General features: G+C 40.4%; 1 protein-coding gene across 3 annotated transcripts in view; it reads left to right on the top strand.

Moving 5' to 3' along the window:
- LOC129744985 (ankyrin repeat domain-containing protein 13C) overlaps nt 1-22,194 on the top strand; it is a 48,107-nt gene that overhangs the window by 7,239 nt on the left and 18,674 nt on the right. For all 3 annotated transcript variants that reach the window (XM_055737807.1, XM_055737805.1, XM_055737806.1), the window contains 3 exons: nt 10,088-10,192; nt 17,017-17,813; nt 17,882-18,129. In XM_055737807.1, the coding sequence (XP_055593782.1) occupies nt 10,088-10,192; nt 17,017-17,813; nt 17,882-18,129 (1,150 nt within the window). The remainder of the gene's footprint in view (nt 1-10,087; nt 10,193-17,016; nt 17,814-17,881; nt 18,130-22,194) is intronic.

Below are 22,194 nucleotides of genomic sequence, written 5' to 3'. Positions count from 1 at the left end.
TTTGTGTACCAGAAATTCTTCTTTGAATATTTGGTATCCCTCACTCCTTCAAAGAGGTGGATGAAAAGGGGGAGGAGAGGTCTCCCTTACAGTTGTCAGTATAACTGGAGAGTTTATCGAGCAAATTGCACCATGTTAGGCATGTGAGGGCATTTGGATACGAAAAATGTTTCTATTATAAATTGAAGCCCCAACTTTTTTCAGCGGAAAGATATAAAGGGAGGCAAATGAAATTAAATTTAGCATCAAAAAGTATTTGAGTACGAAAAATACTTTTTCTATGTGAAACAATTCCTTTCTTCCGGTAGGATGATAAAAATGGGTCTGATTATTAAAGACCACAACCTCCATTCAGCAGGGGGTGAAGGGAAGGACAGGGGAGGCTCTCTTATCAGTTTTTAGCATAAATCCAGAGAATATCAAGCAAAAACAACCATATTTTATAAGTTAGATTGTTTGCGTACGATTCAGGGTGGAGCTTAAAGAAGCAGATTAAAATTATCAGATCTTTAACACCAATTTATAGATCAAAATTCAGAAAATTAGTTTAAGTCATCTTTGTGTTGCAATTCGAAACTCCAGCTGCAGCTCTCATTTTAAAGCGGTTTTAAAATGATGCCAAAAAAAACAATGAAAGTTTGAATAATTTCTGAAAATATCATATGTTTTGGAAAGGTGTAGCAAAGCACACCGGGTCAGCTAGTCTATATATATAAAAATGAATTTCTGTCTGTCTGTCTGTCTGTCTGTCTGTTCCCTATAGACTCGGAAACTTCTGAACCGATTTGCGTGAAACTTGGCAGGTGGGGGTATTGGAGGCAGGGGAAGGTTCTTATTATGGTTTGAGACCCCTCCCTCACTCACGAAGGGGGGGAGGGGCCTCCCAAACGAAAGACAATTTTTTGCATAACTCGAGAACCCATAAAGCAAATGGTATCATATTTGGCATGGGGTGGTATTTGGGAACGAGGAATATTTCTATGAATATTTGGTACCCCTCCCTCCTTTCAGTGGCGTGATAGGAAGGGGAGAGGGGGGCTACCTTACAATTTTTCATATAACTCGAGAACTGATCAAGATATTGGATCCAAATTTGGTATGGGAAGGTATTTGGATACGAAAATTATTTCAATGATTATTTGAGACCCCTCCCTCTTTCCAGTTGAAAGGGGGAGGGGCTTTTTTCATATTTTTTTACATAGTTCAAAAACTAATAAAGCAAATGGAACCAAATTTGGCAAGGGAGGGTATTTGGATACGAAAAATATTTCTATGATTATTTGAGACCCCTCCCTCTTTCCAGTAGGGAGATATAAAGGGGGGAGGGGCCTCTTTTATAGATTTTAACATAACTTAGAAAGTAATTAAGTAAATAGAACCAAACTTGGCATGGGCGGGTATTTGGGAACGTGACATGTTCTAATGATTGTTTGAGACCCCTTCCTTCTTACAGCGGGGAGGAAGGAAAGAGGGAGGGGAGTTTCATACAATTTTTACTGCATAACTCAAGAACTAAAACAGCAAATGGAACCAAATTTGGCATGGAACGATATTAGGGTACAAGAAATACTTATATGAATATTTGGTATCCCTCACTCTCCCCCAGGTCTCCCTTACAATTTTCAGTATAACTGGAGAGCTGATCAAGCAAATTGAATCATATTTGACATGTGAGTGTATAAGGATACGAGAAATGTTTCTATTATAAATTGAAGCCGTACCTTTTAAGCGGTAAGATATAAAGGAAGAAGGGGAGGTTTCCATTTTTTTTTTTTGCATAACTCGAGAATTAATCAAGCAAATGAAACCAAATTTGGCATCAAAAAGTATTTGAGTACGAAAAATACTTTTATGAATATTAAGATATCACCCCTCTATTGAAAGAAGAGAACGGAAAGGGGGATGGTATTCCCTTTCAAGTTTATACATAACTCAAAAATTTACTATGTAAATAAAACTAAATTTGGCATGGCACTTAATATAGGAAGGGAAGATTGAAGCTTACATTGAACTTTTATTTTACAAAATCCGAGAAATGGGCAATACTCAACATGGAAAATCATTTTGGTATGACTCTATGATTATTTGACACATCATCCTCCTTTCAGTGAGAAGGTACATGGGAGGACGGAGGTGAGCCCAATACAATTTTGTTAGCATATGTTCTCAATTTATGCTTACGAAGCCAACAAATGGAAACAAATTTGGCATGGAAAGGTACTTGGTTTCGAGATATGTTTCTACGATTGTTATAGACTCTTACGATTTACAGTCTAGAGAGGGGAAGAAAGGAAGGGGCTTTAGGGCGAAACTTAAGGAAACAGATGAAAATTATCAGATCTTTAAAACCAATTTATAGATTAAGATTCAGAATATAAGTTATGGTTTGTGTTGCAATTTGAAACTCCAACTGAAGCTCTCATTTTATAGTGGTTGCTTATTAATTTCGTCATTATTTGATTTAAAATAATACCAAAAACAATAAAAATTTGAATGATTTCTGAAAATATCATTCGATTCTGAAAGGTGTAGCAAAGCACACCGGGTCAGCTAGCAAGCAACTAAAAGCTAAAGTCAAAACGCCTAAGTCAAATTTTTCGTGTATAGTTAATAAAGTGACCAATTTTGAAGACCAAATACAAACTGTTATATAAAGTCAATCCGCGCTTCTTAGTTCATTCCGAAAATTAAATTAAGTCGTCCAAAACTGCAACAGAAAAAGGTTTTGAAATGTCCGGTCCCACTTACATACGAAAATCGTACCCAAGTGATGAAAGTGGAAGTGATTTGGACAACTTTATTAGATACGTCAGTTCGGAGCTCGAAGATGTTTTTCCGACAATTTCTCGTTCAGCATCGCTTTCGAAAAATGATGACAACATTGGCAGTTTTTTGGATAACTTTGGATGGAAGTTGCTGTGGGCATGCGGTTCCACAACGTAAGCGGACAAAAAAATTTGGAATAAAAAACTGTTGTTGCGGAAAAACTACGCCTTTCGCAAAAGCAATGGTTTAATGCCGCTGTGCCAGAAAGTGTTATCGTCAAATAAGCAAGGATGATCGAGTTGAAATCCATCGCAGTTTTTGGCAGCCCAATGACCTGGACCAATTGTGTTATTGGGAACTGACTAAAATAGTTCATTTATATTGATTTTTGCACAATTGATAAGAACAATTTACAAAAAAAATGCACCACAGCATATGAGACAGCTTTGCGGGTATATTTCATGTGTGACAAACATGGTTTGATATTTTTTTCATATACCTAGGGAATAAACATGTTAACTTCTTGAGTGTATATTCAAGATCATGAACAATAATAGCGATTTCCATGATAATCTGAAAAATGATTAAAATGCATTTTGGACAATCCTGCGAATAGCGACATTATAGAACTTACTCAAACATGAAGCCAGCGGCTTCGGCGTAGTGGTTAGAGTTCAAGTCATCTACGCCAAAGTTCATGAGATCGAATCCCGGTCATGGCATACATAGTACACTTTCTGTGGTCTGGTGGTTTTAGCATTTGTGAGATGCTAGCCATCATTACTTCGAATGATGTGCGCTTAGAAAGAGACGAACCAGCCCAAGGCTGAAAGTCTCTATAATAAGAAAAAAAAAAATCAAACATGAAATTCTCCGCTCTCCTGGTCGTTTCGATTTAGATGGGAACGGGCCTTTAAAAATAGATGTCCTTGATTCAGAAGATTTTGTATGAATCGGTTAATGAAATAAATTTACAGAAGAAGTTTCGTCATTGTCGACTGTAGGGGGTTTTATTATTTTTAAGCACGATTCAAAACTAACAGATTATACCTACACAATTTAGGAGCAAGTCCAATTTTTTTCACTTTTATGTTCTCTCTCGTCTTTTTTTACAGTGATTCAATACAAAATTGGATTCCAATCAATCATAGGCAGCAAATGGAACCAAATTTGGCAAGGGAGGGTATTTGGATACGAAAAATATTTCTATGATTATTTGAGACCCCTCCCTCTTTCCAGTAGGGAGATATAAAGGGGGGAGGGGCCTCTTTTATAGATTTTAACATAACTTAGAAAGTAATTAAGTAAATAGAACCAAACTTGGCATGGGCGGGTATTTGGGAACGTGACATGTTCTAATGATTGTTTGAGACCCCTTCCTTCTTACAGCGGGGAGGAAGGAAAGAGGGAGGGGAGTTTCATACAATTTTTACTGCATAACTCAAGAACTAAAACAGCAAATGGAACCAAATTTGGCATGGAACGATATTAGGGTACAAGAAATACTTATATGAATATTTGGTATCCCTCACTCTCCCCCAGGTCTCCCTTACAATTTTCAGTATAACTGGAGAGCTGATCAAGCAAATTGAATCATATTTGACATGTGAGTGTATAAGGATACGAGAAATGTTTCTATTATAAATTGAAGCCGTACCTTTTAAGCGGTAAGATATAAAGGAAGAAGGGGAGGTTTCCATTTTTTTTTTTTGCATAACTCGAGAATTAATCAAGCAAATGAAACCAAATTTGGCATCAAACATGAAATTCTCCGCTCTCCTGGTCGTTTCGATTTAGATGGGAACGGGCCTTTAAAAATAGATGTCCTTGATTCAGAAGATTTTGTATGAATCGGTTAATGAAATAAATTTACAGAAGAAGTTTCGTCATTGTCGACTGTAGGGGGTTTTATTATTTTTAAGCACGATTCAAAACTAACAGATTATACCTACACAATTTAGGAGCAAGTCCAATTTTTTTCACTTTTATGTTCTCTCTCGTCTTTTTTTACAGTGATTCAATACAAAATTGGATTCCAATCAATCATAGGCCAGTGATCGTATTTTCGTTCGAAAGCTGCTCATTAGCTTCAGTTCAGACTGGTTTGCGATGATTTTGGGCACTTTTTTCCCTAAGAGTCTAAAAAGCTTCGTTTTGGTTCAAAACTCATCCATGATTTTTTGCAGAAATTTTAACTAACGTTAACATGAGTAAATTTGAACGTTGAGGTTTGTATTGGAAAATTGGATAATTTATACTGAAAATCAACCTAATTTTTGTTTCATCTGTAGAACCAAGCCTGCTAATGGTGCCAATTTTTGTGTCAATTCAAATTCTCTTAGCCAAATTTTTTTTATTACGATTTTCCGAAACTTATTTCTTTTTTATTTAAAATTTCATGTTTACAATAAGATTTTCCCGAACTAAATGATTTGTAATATACAGGTTGAAGTATGATAACAGTTCGTAATAGAGATACAGCAGTTCAGAGATCCCGAGCCAAAATGATGTTTGCTTCTGTGTAACTCTGCTTTGTATATCACTGGCTGAATTACACCAAATGCCCAAAATCTGTATAAATCTTCCCAAAATTTTGAAAATCTATCATCTGTCCGTACAGAATCTGTACCGAAAATCTGTACATTTCTAGATAAATCTGTACATGTGGCAACCATGCCCGCCGTACATCACAGGTATGTGTGTTTGTGTGTTGAACAAGAGTGAGAGATGAGCTCAACTCTGGAATGTCCGTCGGCTTTGAAAGCCGACAAATACCGATGTTCCGGGGATCGCACTAATGACAATCGGCCACGCATCTCACCCCTAGACAAAAAGATTAAGCAAATAAAATTTAATTTTGGAACCTTGTATGGTGGACACTGGTATACCAATTTTATTTCACAAACAATCATAAAAATTTATATTTCTTGCATTTTTGACGACGTTTCTTTTCTTTTCAATTTCTACAAATAATTGAGTTTCGAACACCGTAAATTGCACTGTGAGCTACGCATTTAAGAGAAAAATGAGGATTTCTCTTGACTTACGTTCGTATATCTTGATTTTGAACGTATAGCAAAACGTTTGGGACCGAAGCTGTTATTTACTTTAAGAGATCAACCACCAAATGCAATCCTTTATCAATAATATAATTGATGAAGACTGTTCAAGAGTATGCCACAAAAAATATAAATGTTATGCAGTATGTACATGATGAGTTATTATCGACTTTTCTCACGCATTCGTGCTGGGCGTGTTCAGATCGTTCAGATGAGACAGGACAATAAACCTTAAATACTCTCAGTGAAAATACGGAACGCCGAGCCGATCCGGTAGTTTCCTCAAAACTGAAAAGATGTTAGTGAAACAACCAGCATAATATCACGAACACTACCAGTGACACTCTATACCTAGTTAATTTCTGGGACACCATATTCAAAAATTCTCGCTGCCTTTGCTGTCTTCCTGCTGCCTTTGCCCTTCGAGCTGCTTTTGGTTCTTCATGTTGGTCATCCTAACCCAACGAAAATCCTCCTGATCCAACGATAACTCTTAAAATGAACCTTCAAATTATTCTTCTTGAAAGTTCTCCCGATCTAAAGATAATTCTTAAAGTGAACCTTCAAAACAATTTTAAAGTTGGTTCTCCTGATTCAACAATAATTCTTAAACTTCAGAACACTCTTCATGTTGGTCCTCTCGATCCAACGACAATTCTTAAAATGGACCTTTAGAACACTTTTCATATTGGTCCTCCCGATCCAATGATAATTCTTAAAGTGAACCTTCAAACAATTTTTATGTTCTTCTTCCTGTTTCAACGATGATTCCTAAACTTCAGAACACTCTTCATGTTGGTCCTCCTGATCCAAAGATAATTCTTAAAGTGAATCTTCAGAACACTCTTCTTGAAGGTCCTCCCGATCCAACGATTGTTCTTAAAGTGAACCTTCTGAACACTTTTTAGTAGGTCCTCCTGTTTCAACAATCATTCTTGACGTATGGTCTCCTAATCAAACGATAAAGTGAACTCTTCATGTTGATTATTGGGCTCCCGATCCAACGAAAAATTTTGGAGCGAACCTTCAGAACATTCTTCATATTGGTTCTCCCGATCCAACGATAGTCCTCAAAGTGAAAGTCCAGACCACTCTTCATGTTGGTCCTCCCTATCCAACGACAAATGCCGATGCTTGGGGGAAGGAAAATCGCACTGGCGATAATCGGCCACACAGCTTACATAACATTTTTTGCAATTTTAAATAAACCAAATGCTCCTGAAACCTATGCTTCTGAAGGTTAATTTATGCTTAACGTAGGTTTCCAAAGGGAATTGTTTTTGATCATGGAATAAAACATGATAAATTGGAATGTCTGTTACTTGACACCAAGTTATTCATTATACACATTGGTTTAAGTGAAAATCTATTTATGAACCCTGTGTTCGGTTTTCAAAGATCCGAACTAGGTATTTCTAATGACATCAACGATCTAAATTGAACCAGGAGTAAGAAATTCAAATGAACTCTAATTATAAATTGGCCGATTGAGATTCATCGGATGCACTCAAATGATCCAGATAAAAATGATTCAAAATCCTTAAACAATTCAAGGAAAAATCAAAAACAAAAGACAGCATTACAATTATGATAACACCCTATCAGTCAGTTAGTCAGTCAGTCCGTTAGTCAGTCAGTTTTACTTCGTTTGTTTGATTTCTTCGATTTGCTCAGCTGCCGCAGAAATTTAAGCCCCAAGTGCTGCTAGCTGTTCTCATTATCTGATAAAATTGGCAAATGTACAAATGTTGTTTTTTCGGTTGAAATGGAACCGACAGGGAGGAAAACAGGGGTGCAAACAATATAACAAAATAACGGTTTCGTTTTTTCCTATTTTTCTGACATCTAGAGTAAGGCTGAGTAGGTTAACGATAAGACAGAACACCTTTTTGTGATATCATTTGTTTTTTTTTTAATCGTTTCAATTAAGATTTCAATACTTCGAAATTCATCTTAACATATTCTTGCAGTAGGAACCTTTGTACAGTATATCCTATATAAACTGTCGATTTTTTTTCTTTTTGAATTTTTTTTGTCAAACAAAGCTCTAGCGATTATTGTATAAGAAACACGCGCTTCGCTTGGGGCTTTAGAAAAACAAATTGTAAAAAATGCACAAATCGAACTTACAGTCGCTTTCGCGGCTTTTCTCTTATGGCTTTAGGTTGCCACACGCTAGCCTCCGGTAATATTCTTGACCCTTCTTCCATCCGAACAGTAGGTTAGATGTGTAGATCAAATGTCCATTTTATCGCAAAAAGTGTCGATTTAGTTTGAGTGTTGAGTTGAGAAAATAAGGACATTACGAGCACCTTAAGCTTTCCTGTAGTTAAGGAAGAGAAATTAAGTGAAAACATGAAACCTAACTGATACATGGCTAGATTGGGATGTAAGACACCCAAAAAATTCGATGAGTAGCTAAGAGACCTGGTTAACCTGCTGAAATTTGAATGTTGTGAACATGATTTTTTTTTAGATTTTTTTTAAAAATAAAATAACTCTAAAAGCTCTAATTTGACCGCGTGTGCTATTGTGTGTGGACATGTGAAATCGTCAATGAAAAGTCACTTAAAAAGGCAATCAGACATTACAGGGACAAGGATCGGGAAAACCTCAACCCAGAGCCAGCAGAGGAAAAGCATGTGTCTCTGCACACGGCTCAACCAACAGAAATAAACACGGGAATGCCTTTTGTCGTGATGAGTTTTTCAGTGTCCTCCTTCCGTTTGATAGGAACCTCTACACTACATTCATATCTTTAGGACAGAGAACTACATACGTATTTATATGTCACCAAACGCCAGCCACTGAACGGAAAAGCGCTGAAAGGAAATTCCTTCAACCGCACAGGGGGCGATTTATTATGAGGATATGCTAAAAATAGAGCACCGGTACAGGCGTAATGTTTTGGGTTCTTTTGAATTTTCTGTTTTGTTTCGTGGTTGTTTTTGTTATTTACTGTGGGAATGGAATACCATCAATAGAACAGAAACAACTTGAAAAGCGTTTATTTCCATTCTTCAGACAGACAGATAACTCCGATCTGGGACATCCGACAAATGTGTATAGAAGGAAGTCTATTAACACATAAAAGCATTGTCATGATTGATTAAAAAAGTTCAACGACTTAATCCATAACAACCCTCAACACTGTCTAATATCCACTTATTTTGATGTTGAAGAAATATGTAGTAACGTCCGCTTGTCTGTGGATTTTTTTAAAATCGGAATCGGAAGTTGAATGTGAAGCAAAAATTTTCCTTAAAAGCTCCACCAACAGATTCGAGTGCATTAACGCCCCCCAGTATCGATCTTTTATGAATAAATAATAAACTTTCGCCGAAAGCCTCGACGGGAAGGATCTCGTTGAAAGCACTCTTCAATCGTCATCCCTCCTCGTTTTTGGGCTTCATAAAAGTAAAACAAATCGTTCCAACATTCATTAACATCCTGTTCGTGCCCAACGTTTGAGGTTTGGTTTTTTTTCTGATTTCTTCTGCCGCATAATCACTGCCTAGTTAAATTTTTTGTTGTAAGAGATTTTCCAATGTGTGTTGGAAAAAAAAAACACAAAATAAGCTCTGCGTTAAGCTCCCAATATTTATTTTGCCAGAGTTTAAATCCTTCGAACGCCAATAACCTTCCCTGTATTTTGATACCAACTCTATTTGCCTATCTGCAAAAGAAAAATTTACAATATGAAAACACTTTATCAAGTCGTCTCTTCAATTCCCCATCCTAATCGTCGTTGAATACGGACGCCAAAAAAAAAAATCGCCATCATTATTGGCGTCGTTCTTCCATATCCGTTCCGTTCGGAATTTTTCCCTGGAGCTGCTCTTTTGCTACTTTGCCGCTGGTTTATAGCCAATTTCCGTGAGCAATCACCATTCCTCGTTTTTTTTTTCGGGGGAAGGAGGTTACCATCACCACCTACGACGGTTAAAATTAGAGCCTCTGAAAGATTTGCGCTCGATATTTGATGGTTCAATACATCCTTTCCATGCCAGCCAACCAACCCTCCCGAAACTCGTCTGAATGTGTGTGAGCAAATAACGCTTTTAACACGTTTCGGAACGAAATGCTTTTCCGACTTCCCGAAATATTGGTTAGCATCGTCTAGGAAAGAAAACTTAGTGATGTCGAGGTCGTCCTAAACTTCGGTAGATTTTGAAGAAAAAGAATCGAATTTTATTTTGTACCATTTTAATCGATGTTGTTTATTGAGATTATGTTAACGATTTGTTTTCTTTTTATTTCAGAATGTACATACCTGCTGTTGGCCCACGGTGCACCCGTGAAGGTGAAAAATATACAGGGATGGTCTCCACTGGCCGAAGCGATCTCCTACGGAGACCGCCAAATAAGTGAGTATTGATTTTTTTTTAAAGTTATGAATTACTTGTCCCAAATCAGAAATACATAGTTAAAATTCATTAGAATTAAGGTTTTCATAAAAAAGAAAATGATAAAATACATACGTCGTTAATTTTACATCACATTTTCTCGAAATAAAAATCTCCTGTGAAGGGTCACAGAACATGTCTGCCATTGAACTGCCCTCATATTGTGGGAACTAGTTGAGCTAGCGATTGCTACAATCAATTTTGAGCGCTTGTTCTGCATATAATGGATCTCACTTCAGAGGTAAGCTCTGGATGCCACATCATCGTCACGTGCCACACCTGACTACTTGATCGGTTTCTCAGGCACTTCGCTGGCTCCGTGCAGCGGCACCGACACTCGAAGGCCCTATGGTCAAACCCCAGGCATCGATAGCGCCTAGTAAGTTGTAAGTAGGAGGTTAATTGGCTCATCGACCATCCCACTTTTAGTCTCCAAACTTTAAGCACTTTATGGACTGCGCTCACTGCCAGATGTACAAGTGCCACTTGCAGGGGACTGAGATAAACGGAGAATCATTGTCAATGATCAAACAAATTTTGCTGCCAATGATTGAATTTGTGGTAATTTGTGGCAATTTGTTAGAGAGAATTAGAAGGTTTAAGTTAAAATGAGAGAAACCGGTGCTCAGAGAGAGTCAAAATGTGCTTATTGTTGCAAATTGTTGCTATTTGTAAAGCAGTTGTGGAATTTTGATCATTACCATTCCAAATGCAAAGAATTCTCTGTCCACTGCAATCCCTTGGCCACTTGTGTTCGGCTATTATGCGAACCGACTCAAAGCGGATAACTCATTAAGAGACTACCGCAAAAGACTGCTCTATCTCCTGTGTTACCTTTTCCGGAAATTTGACATTTGAGGACGCCAGCTTCTTCACTGAGTGAATCTGTACTTGGTCACCCAAAACATATTCTGTAAGTGCAGTGTGGTTGCTGGGTGTTGCCCTCTTACGCAGATCGGAATCAACTCTGAGTCCATGGGTACAATGGGATGACTCGGGGTATACTCTGTGTAAACCTCCTATTTCCTAAACTCCACCTGGGGCTGCAGCCTTAGTTCCCACCTCGAACTGTTTAATAAATTATCCTTCAATAGTGGGAGGTCTATTTGCGCTAGTGCGCTCCAAGGCAATACTCATAGATGAGACGACTTTCAGCAACACCTCTCATCATTACGACTCGAAGTCTGAACTCTCCTCTAACGCCTTAAGAACCGATATCTCCTCGCAATGACTCGAGTTTCACACATAAACCTCCTCTTACGACAAGAGATCTCGTGGGGTAGCGGGTCAAGAATACTACCCCTGAGTCACTAGCCCATGTCGTAAGAGGCGACTCAATCTAACAACCCTCCTCTCGATTACGACGGAGGCAAACGGAACTGGAATACTCTACCGAACCTATTGGAAAGAAACAACCCAAGGTACCCATGCGTGCTGGTCATGGTAGCGCTAAAACGGTCCCATGCATAAGACCGTGCTTATGAGGTTGAAGGCTGGCAGGTTGTAAATGTGTCTGCCGATAAAGGTAGCCTGTGGGGCACCGGGAAAACCCTCACAGTATTGCAGTTCTAGCTGCGCTAAAACAGGGTACTGGCGCAGTCGACTGAATATTTCCCTAGCTACTCGTAGGATTCACAAATGATCAAAAAATCTAAAACCAATAATAATAAGAGGAAGAAGGAGGAGAGTGCGGAGAAGGGTCCAAGCCCTAATCCGTGCGGTGGCAGGAGTCTACGGCGATCTCCATCTTGGCAGCTTGCTGTCCAACTGGTAGAATCTCCAGAAGGCTCCATAGCGGAAGAAGGAAGTGAGCCTGCCAGCTCTCCAGAAAAGGAGAAAGTTCCTGTGCCAAAGGCAATGAAGGAAGCGATGGCAGAAATGAAGGCTTTGACTTGCTTGGTTTTGAGCAATCAAAACATTCATAAGGAGGTCAAGGACAAGCTCGTAAAGGCTAAGGCTCAATTTACAGAGACAAACAAAGCAGTCCTAGAGATGGTAAGAGCGCTAAATTTCAGCGCTACTAGTAGAGGAACAGAGGCGGAAAACCCTTTATTTACATAGTATACCGTCTCACGACATAGCTTGACGAACATAATTCCTTTAATTCACTCGGTCCATGGCAACCGTTCTCCAATTTCTCGGGCGGAAAACCCCTCAGGCGAATGTCAGTCGCCCGAAACGGATCGATGCCTTCGTTCAAACAGTGGGGAATGAGCACATTACTCCGAGAAGTGTAAAGAGGAAACGAGGGTCACTAAATGATCCAATTACCTGGCACCCTAAAGAAGAGGGCCCGAGACCCGATTGGTTCGACAAGACCCTGGCATATTGAAAGGCATGGGCGACAGACTCAACGAGGGAGCGCCCTCGGAATGGCAGACAGTGACGCGTAAACACCGTAAGGAGAGAGCTACGAAAACAAATCCCAACCCCATGAAGCAGCGAAGTCGCGTAAGGGAAAAAGGTGAAGCTATCGTAGTTAAGGCGCCAGAGGGTACGTACGCGGACGTGCTTCGTCAGATGCGGACCGACAACAAGTTTGCTGGACTAGATGAAAACGTGAGACGTCGTACTCGTTTCGGTGATCCTCGAGTTGAAACGAAGTTCAGCAACAAAGAGTGCATCCTTCAAGGTTCAAGGTTCAAGGAGAAAGTTCTAGGCGAAAAGACGGCGGTGCGTGCGCTATGTCACGAAGTAACCATCCGTATCAAAAAGTCGCTAGTCGACCAGTGTAAGATCAGCGAAGATCAGATCTCCATCTGATTGAGACAGGGTCCTCCCAAATCCGGAACACAGGTTGCAATTGTGAGGCTTCCAGTGCAGTGGTAGCAGATAACTATCTCCCAGCAACCAGAGGTATGCCTTCGATGCATGGAGTACGGCCACAAATCGTTTGGCTGCAAGGGAGTTAACAGACGAGGATTATGCTGGGGGTGCGGAGAATCCGGTCATGTAGCGGTTAGCTGCAGTAAGCCGGCGATGTGTCTTACATATTTGCACGGCCCACCATTGGCCACCACTTTGCGCATCTACTCATTTTGCGAATCGGGTCTATACCCACCGAAGCGCAAAACGAGTTGTCGATCGCTCTCCCTCCGGTCACGTCCGCATATCGGGGCCATGACCCCCCGAAAGCTTGTTGGACCATCACGCACATACCCAAGTACTGGTACCTAGGTACCCGGCTGCACCACTTCTTCCGCGCGGGTTTGGCAGACCCGTCGACAGCCTCTAGTGGGTTTGGTGTAGTTCTCTTGGCCGTACATCTGCAATACGCCGGACTTGCAGACACGTTTCCACTCTGCACCACGGGGAGGTGGAACTACGTCGCAGAACCGACTAATGGATGGATAGTCGAGGTGCTCACAGGTCAAAGTCCCGTTGTACGGCAAGGCTGAATATGGACCTGGCGAACGTAGGTAATACTAGGACCTACCATAGAGAGGGACTTAGATATCACATTTGCTAGTCCTAGATGGACAAGTAATTGGAGGGTGAGCGAGGACTACACTCATAGCGACCACTTGGCGATCCGTTATCGTGTGGGTAAAAGTGCACAGTCAGTCAGAGGAGAGGTAATGACAGATGAACGACGCTAGAGGACAAAACAATTTGACCGGAATGTCTTTGTCGAGGTTTTGAAGTGGGAGCAAAACCTGTCAAACTTGTCGGCGGAAAACCTGACGAAAGTACTCACACGTACTTGTGACGCAGCAATGACGAGGAGAGCTAATCGTAGAAACCCACACCCACCAGTTTATTGGTGGACTGAGGAAATAGCGAACTTGCGTGCCGGCTGCCTTTGCGCTAGACGAAACATGCAGAGAGCACGCGAACTCAAACGAAGAGAGACGAGCGTAGGCCGCTTTTCAAAAATACTAAAAGAAACCTCGGCAAGCAAATTAAAGATTAAAATGCATGTTTAAGGAAACTTTGTCTTGATGGCAATGACCGACCATGGGGTGATGCCTACAGGATGATCATGGCAAAAAACAAAAGCGGTAGCGCACGACCTGAAATGTGCCCCAACAAACTGAGGGAAATAACGAGAGAGCTGTTCTCTCAACATAATATCAATAGCTGGCCGCAAGTTCCGTACGATACGAGCGAGGAGGAGTTAATTTCGTTGGAAGAATTGCCTGATATCTCAAAATACCTTCAGTCTTCAGCTGAAAAAAGCTCCGGGTCCAGATGGTATCCCAAACATTACAGTTAAGGCCGCGATTATAGAATTTCCCGAAATATTCCGATCTTCGCTGCAAATTTGTATTGAGGAAAGGATGTTTCCAGATGTTTTGAAACGGCAGAAGCTGGTTCTGCTGCCGCCTGTGGACCAGACACGACAGCGGACAACACGTTGCAGAAGATTTGTGATGACATCAACACATGGCAGACAGTCAGCGGTGGATAACGTAACTTAACTTTACTAAGCTTAATGAGTCCGAAGCTATCAAATGAACTACGCTAAACAATCAGTACAGCCGATCGATGATATTTAAATTAAATATGAACTTCTAAGCGAGTGTTGCATGAGTAGCGCGTATGCGTGAATTAGACCCCTATTGCCTTAGGGCAGGTACCGATTTGGGAAACGGTCTAAGGCCCCAGGTGGGGCTTAGAGCGTATGTATATACGGATGAGTATATAACAAGTCGACCCGCTGGTTCCATAGAGACTCATCCCAGAGGATAAAAATTCCGTACAAAACAAAAAAGTTCCACGGAGACACGGCACTCAACGTGCATTGGGACCGATTCGTAAAATTCCTTCAACGAATTAAAAAAAAACAACTTGAGATTCGACCCCTCCTCACATCGACTCGAAATTGACGTACATATACCTCTCCTCTGGACGACTCAAGGCCCGATCTCTTCTCTAGCAACTCAAGATCCTACCTTCTTCTCGAAATGACTAGAGGTAAACACTTATACCCCTTCTCTTGTTGATTAAAGGCCTGATCTCTCCTCTTGCGATTTGAGATCCGACCTCTTATCGTAAAGACTCGGGGTTGACGACACAAATCTCTCCCCCTAATGACTCGAGGCCTGAACTCTCCTCTAACGACTCGAAGCCCGACCTCTTACCCACAAGATTCGAGGTTTGTCATCCTTATGACCGTCGTGCGCTGATCAAGAACAGCTTATCCTGGATTCGTGCCTGTCATAGCACTCGCGCCTGACTTAACGCTACTGCTCGGATGATTCCCGACGAAGACGTTACTTCGATGCTCCCCGGCGATGGAGTTTTACACCGTTTGCGGACTACCGTTGGCTCCAGCTCCTCTGCAGGACAGTCATGATCCGGGTGAATCCTTCGCTGATCGCTTGCCAAGTTTTGGAATCCGTATCCGACGGCAAGTATGTTGGTACGTGCCACCGCAAACCTCGGAAAGTCCGAACCGATAGTGGTACTTCATGAAGCCCATGGCCAGTCAGGAAATGCGTTCAGTCCACTTCATCGTGTCTTCTTCCAATCCAGCTCTCGAGGTGCGTGATCAGATGATGGATCCACATTCCTCTCGCTGAGCTGTCAGCTGCCAGTTGGACATCAAGTCTTCATTGGCGAGATCTCGTACGCCGCTCCGTACCGCAAGATTGGCGTGGTTACGCTTCACAGTATCCTCCTTTGTTACTTTGGATTGCCGAGGAGTTCGACATCATCTGTGTGAGTGCGGAAGTGACCATTACCGCTCTCTTACACACGTAATCGACATGACTCGTGAAGCTAAGTCCGTCGTTGATCATCACCCCTAGGCGCGTTTGGACACGATATCACACGGTCCAACTGCAATGGTACCTGTTGAGGGTGAGATCAGGATGATGATCAGCACCATTTTGGTTTTGTGGTGGGCTGGACGCAGGCACTTGGAGTGCATCCAGTTTTCCACTGCCTGGATAGCTACTGTGGCAAGTAGCTGTACCTCGGCTGTCGAGGAGCCTCTCGCCAAGAGGACTACATGATCTGCAAATCCTACGAGTTCAGCTCCCCGTGAGAGGCTCATTCGTAGGAGCTCGTCGTACGTGATGTTCCACAGGACTGGACCAAGCATTGAGCCCTGTGGCACACCCGCCTAAACCTCTTGTGTCCGTATGTCCTCACCGGTCATATACTGTTGTTGGCGATTGTGGAAACAACTTTCCACAAGCCTGTACAGATATGCTGGAACCCTCATTTGAATGAGCGCCGACACAATCGCTGTCCAACTGACGCTGTTGAAGTCGTTCTTCACGTCCAGAGTGACAACCGTGCAAAAACGAAGCCCTCTTCCCTTCATAAGCATATTAGCTCTTTTTGGAAGAGGGTAAACCACCTTTAAGTTAGGAGTAGAGAGTCTCTCGACGCCGTACAATGGCTATCAAATGGGTCGAAGTAGATTGATCCCATCGACTGGGACCTAGTAGAGTCCGTAAGACTCAACGGTTGAAGCTAACAAGATAAAACAGGATGATGTCTTCGTTGTTACACAAAATCCCGAAATTGTGTTCAATTGGCTCCACACTACGGAAAAGGAGTCATTATGAGCAGATGTTGAATTTCGAGTCGTTAGAGGATAAGCAAAAGAGGACATGCGCACAAGCTTCTTTAAAAAATTCCATTTGTATTTCACTTCTTACAATTGAAAAAAAAAAACAGATAACCAAACGAAATAAAAAATTTTCTGTCATATAGGTATAAAGAAAATCTTGATATATTTCTTAAACTTTAAAGTTTGAGTAAACCCATTTAAACAGGTAATACCTACAAAACACATCTTTAAATAATTAAAACTAATTTTCCTTCCACAGTATGTTCCTTACTGAAAAAGCTGAAACAGCAGGCCCGGGAGCAGATGGACCAGCGCCGTCCGAATCTGATCAAAGCCCTCAAGCAGATGGGTGATTTCTACATGGAGCTAAAGTGGGACTTCCACTCCTGGGTCCCGCTGATTTCCCGCATCCTCCCGTCGGACGTGTGCAAAATCCACAAATCGGGTTGCTCCATCCGGTTGGACACGACCCTGGTGGACTTCTCGGACATGCGCTGGGAACGGGGTGACATCTCGTTCATCTTCAAAGGGGACAACCCGCCGAAGGACTCGCTGACTGCCCTGGACAACGAATGCCGTTGCTATCAGCACGTGCGGCACGAGGAAACCGAGATGGAGATCGAAGACGAAGTGGACATCCTGATGTCCAGCGACATCCTTGCAGCGCAGATGTCAACCAAAAGTATTAGTTTTACGAAAGCACAATCCGGCTGGATCTTTCGGGAGGACAAGAAGGAAACGGTGGCCGGTCAGTACGATAGTGATCTCTACACCATCAACGGGCTTACGTTGGAGCAGCGAAAGCGGCGGGAGCACCTGTCCCGGGATGATCTGCAGAAGAACAAGGCGCTGATGGAGTCATTCACCAAGGGAGGCCAAGCGCAGGGAATCGATCAGAATGGAGAAATCATTCGGAGGGCTTCACTTCAACCACCCGCAAATAACAGCATCACTTGGGAGGAATACATCGCGGCTGAGCCGGGTCAATATCCCAACTTGGGTCGAGAACTAGTTTATAAGGAATCAAGCAAAAATTTCAGAGCCACTGTTGCTATGGTGAGTCCTTATTTTGATCACTAGAAAAAAACAACCTCTATAATCTTATTAACACTACTTAATTTTAGAGTAAAGATTTCCCACTGAGTGTGGACATGCTCCTCAACGTGCTTGAGGTGATTGCGCCGTTCAAGCACTTCAGCAAGCTGCGGGAGTTCGTGACGCTCAAGCTACCCAGTGGGTTCCCGGTCAAGATCGACATCCCGATTCTGCCGACGGTGTCGGCCAAGGTGACGTTCCAGAAGTTCGAGTTCCGGGACGACATTTCGCCGGATCTGTTCGTGATCCCGGACAGCTACAAGGAGGATAGTATGAGGTGAGTGGTGGTTTCACGAATCGGGTTTGACATTTTACGCAACATTTTTTTATATTACTTCACAAAAAATTCAGATTCAGATTTTTGTTTCAAAACATGGATTTAAAATTCAGATTCAGAATTCATATTGTACAATAACTCAAACCTATGAGAAATACAAATTTATTTCACATTCAGATTAAAATTTTTAATAAATATAAGAATTTGGAACTGAAACAATATGTTCGAATACGAAAATCATTAATTTATTTTATAATCTCAATTTAAATGAAATTATATAATATTCACTATACTGCCAAATAGTCAGTTTTCGGACCATTTCCGTTGTAATTCCGTCGAATTCAGTTTGGCTGTAGAAAATCGGAAAATGTATAATAATATTATAATAAAATCGATACATCCCAATTCCTTTAAGTTTGCAAAGAGAGGAAGTACGGGAAACAAACGGATTCACTGGAAGTGTATCTTTGCTTACAATCAGGGTTGCCAATGTGCTCGATTTTTCAGGATTTGCCTGATTTCCGGAGGCTTATCCCGATAACCTGATAAGCCTTCATTTTTCCTGTTTTTGTTAACGAGCCTGATTTTGTCTGATTTTTTTCTATTTTCATAGAAAATTGTATGTTTCAATGAGCAGAACGATGTACATTTAAAAATAGTATTTCTGTAGCAGACACTTTTTAGCATGAAATCGCCCAAGGTTAAACTTCTATGCTTGAACCGATCAAATTCACAAAATCGTTTAAGTGGACTGCATTGCACCTATCGAACATACAAGTTGCCTTTGCACTAATCTATATGGGATTGTGAACTAAATTTGACCTGCTAGTTTTAAAAATCAGAATTATAAATTTGATCGAGCTTAAAAAACGAATTCATCTTCGCAAATCAATTTTTTTTCTTGCAAAATCTAAAAATTTTCTGTTGAATCTAAGCTTAAGTCCTCGTTTTTTTTTAATGAGTCCATCAGCAAAGGTAAGATTGACAGAAAATAAAAAAAAATATTTGAAGAAGGCCAAAAAAAATTTAAATCTGACTTCGAATTCTTAAGGTATGTTTTCTGCCGCTGCCGGCAAGTCTGTCTCATATGCAAAAACAACGAACCGAGAAAAACGGCTTTAAAGATTTTTATAAACTTTCGTGGATTTCTCGGTTGAAACTTTGCCTTTTCTACTTCTTTCTTCACAGATATTAAGATAGTTTTTGTAGAATTTCGTCCAATGTGTTTTTGATTTGGAAGTTCTTGATGCGGAAGAGAAAATAATGACGGGACAGCCTTGCGATTATATTTCGCATGCGTATTAAATATACCCGCAAAGCTGTCCCATATTTGGCTTTTCTTTTGTCAGTTGACCATTTGATTCTCTCTATCCGCGCTGTATTATTCACTTTACTGATTGTTTACTGATAGTAATAAGTTTGAAATGATGTTCATGACATGTTTAGAAAGTCAAAGATAAAGAAAGTTTAGCGTAAGAATTGAGTGGGTCTAAAATAAAATAAATAACAACGTTCCATGATTTTTGGAAAGTTTTTCGGTCGATTATCTTTTTTGAAAGACTATAAATACCTTCAAATTTAATTAATGCTGAATCAGAAACAGCAAAGTATCTTGGCTGCAAATATTTGATGAGAAAAATCAATTCAATATGACTTAAGCGTGTACTACCAGGTACGCGTATTTTTGTTCTTAGGTTTATGAAAGTCCAAGCAGCAAGTAATAGCATGACAAAAACCTAAAAAATATGGCTTTGTAGCTGAATATTTTCCATGTTTTACAAAGAACAATCCAATAAGCTTCATGCGAAATTTAAAAAAAAATAGTTTGATGGAATTTACCCATTAGGCTAAACTTAGCTTGTAAAAATTATTATTTTTAACTTTACTGTACTGTTTTATCTAGTCTAACTTTTGCAATTTCAATGAATATTTATTATGTCGCACACATTGTATGAATATTTGTAAAATTAACGTCAATTAGAGGAGCAATTTTGAAGCATTCTGTATAAATATACATATGGGACAGCTTTGCGGGTATATTTCATATGGGACAGACATGACTTGGTATTTTTTCATATACGTTGAGAACAAAGTTATGAAAGTTTTTAGTCTAAATTGAAGAACTAACTGTATTTGAACGATTTTTGAGATAAACTGAAAAATGACAAAAAATGCATATGGGACAGTCTTGCGAATAGCGGCAGTTTTAATGATATAATAATATTTTCTCGGACCTTTTATACTTCTTCAGTTGAATATACATTCACGACCAGTTTAAAAAAAATGAATAGCATTTGTTTCTTTGCTAAAAACAGTTCTAAATTATTTGTATATTTAGAAAAAAAAAACTTCAAAATATGTTAACTAGGATGGTTCTAAGCTTTTTAACAATTCTGAGATGAAAAGCATCCCCAGTTAATACAGTTTCCCTGAGCTAAGTACCTAAAAATTATTACCGAAAAAAATTAAATTTTCTCCGTTTATGTTTTAAAAGCAAAAATAAAGCTTGCGCTGTCGATCGCTGTGGTAAGTTACAAAAACCGTCGGAAAGGGGAAAGTCTGAATATAAACAAATCTTAAAATCAGCTAGAACTTTTCGCAATATTTTTGATACGCTAACTTGGAGTGAAATCCTTTTAAATTCAAAATAGATAATTTGTCAGAATAACTATGGAATAAACCAAGTATGGTATGCTTCGATTGACATGGTAATTCAGTATGAAACATCAGTTTTGACCTAGAGGAAATATTAAGATTCTACAACAAACCTTCCGAACAGTGGACGGAGGAATTTTGCACCTGCATCGAAATTAGACGGGTTGCAGAAACTGTAATTTTAAGAATAAAAAGAAGAACGTGAGAACTATTTTAGGAAATTATCGGTCAAGCCAATCTTACCTAAATCGTTGAATGGGATACGGATTGATATGTGCCTCTTCCACTCGCATTGTTTTGATTCCCGGAAGTTAGAATTTCTCAAGTTCTGTTTCATATTTTGCTTAGCCAAGTTCATATGAAACAGGTTAAAGGTGCACACACCTACCGATTCGATAAAGTTGAGACATTGAATCGAAGCAAATTTTCTATTAGCAGGAGATAACCACGGAAACTTGAACGATTTCTGATAATCAAAAGATTTGAACTCATACGCGATTACCGATGAAAAACAACAACAACAAATGGCAACCTTCACTCGGCGATAGTCATCGGGTTCGGACGGTTTTAATTTTGCTCCTCTCCGCACACGTGTTTTTCTTGCCTGGTGTCACTATCACGGACATCCAAATAACATCTCGTTTCTGGTGATAGTTCCCACAAAGTGAAAATTATAAGTGACTTCAAATAGAGGCAACTCTAGGATATCTTTCCCAAAGGATGGTGGATCCTAATCCACCTTGGGCCAACCGGACCCAGAATCCCAAGCTAAATTACAGACGGACGCTTCCGTCATGGATGGACCCAAAAGGACTTCATGGCGATATTCAATTTCTTGTACTGCGAGCTGGAGAGAACAACAAGCTTCCAAACAATCCATTTGTTCTTGCTAAATCCATCGTTGGTAGAATTGATGGGGCAAACCCTATCAACAACGGAGAGGCCTATCTATTGAAAATTCGAAGCATCGACCAATTCAACCAACTGCAACAACTTTCGGAACTGATAGATGGAACAAAAATCAACATCGCGCCACACCCATCACTTAACACCTGCCAGCGAGTGGTATCCTGCAGAGAAGTTCATGGACTGTCTGACGAGGAGATCCAGGAAAATCTGGCGGATCAAGGCGTTACCAAGGTGTACCGTTTCATCAAGAAGGTGGATGGAAAATCAGTGCCAACGAATTCTATGGTCCTGACGATTAGTGGAACTGTTGCTCCGGATTATATTTGCTTCGGTTTCATCCGTATACCTACCCGACCATACTACCCGAGGCCTCTCTTCTGCAGGAACTGCGGCAAATTCGGGCACTCGAAGATCAGATGTCAACAACAAGAAAAATGCCTTATTTGTGGAGAATCTCCCGCACATACTGATTGCTCCAAGGATCCACATTGCCTTAACTGT

The sequence above is a fragment of the Uranotaenia lowii genome, chromosome 2, assembly GCF_029784155.1.
Source record: "Uranotaenia lowii strain MFRU-FL chromosome 2, ASM2978415v1, whole genome shotgun sequence".
Taxonomy (NCBI): domain Eukaryota; kingdom Metazoa; phylum Arthropoda; class Insecta; order Diptera; family Culicidae; genus Uranotaenia; species Uranotaenia lowii.
The sequence above is the reverse complement of the archived record's forward strand: the minus strand, read 5'-3'. Positions and strand labels throughout refer to the sequence as shown.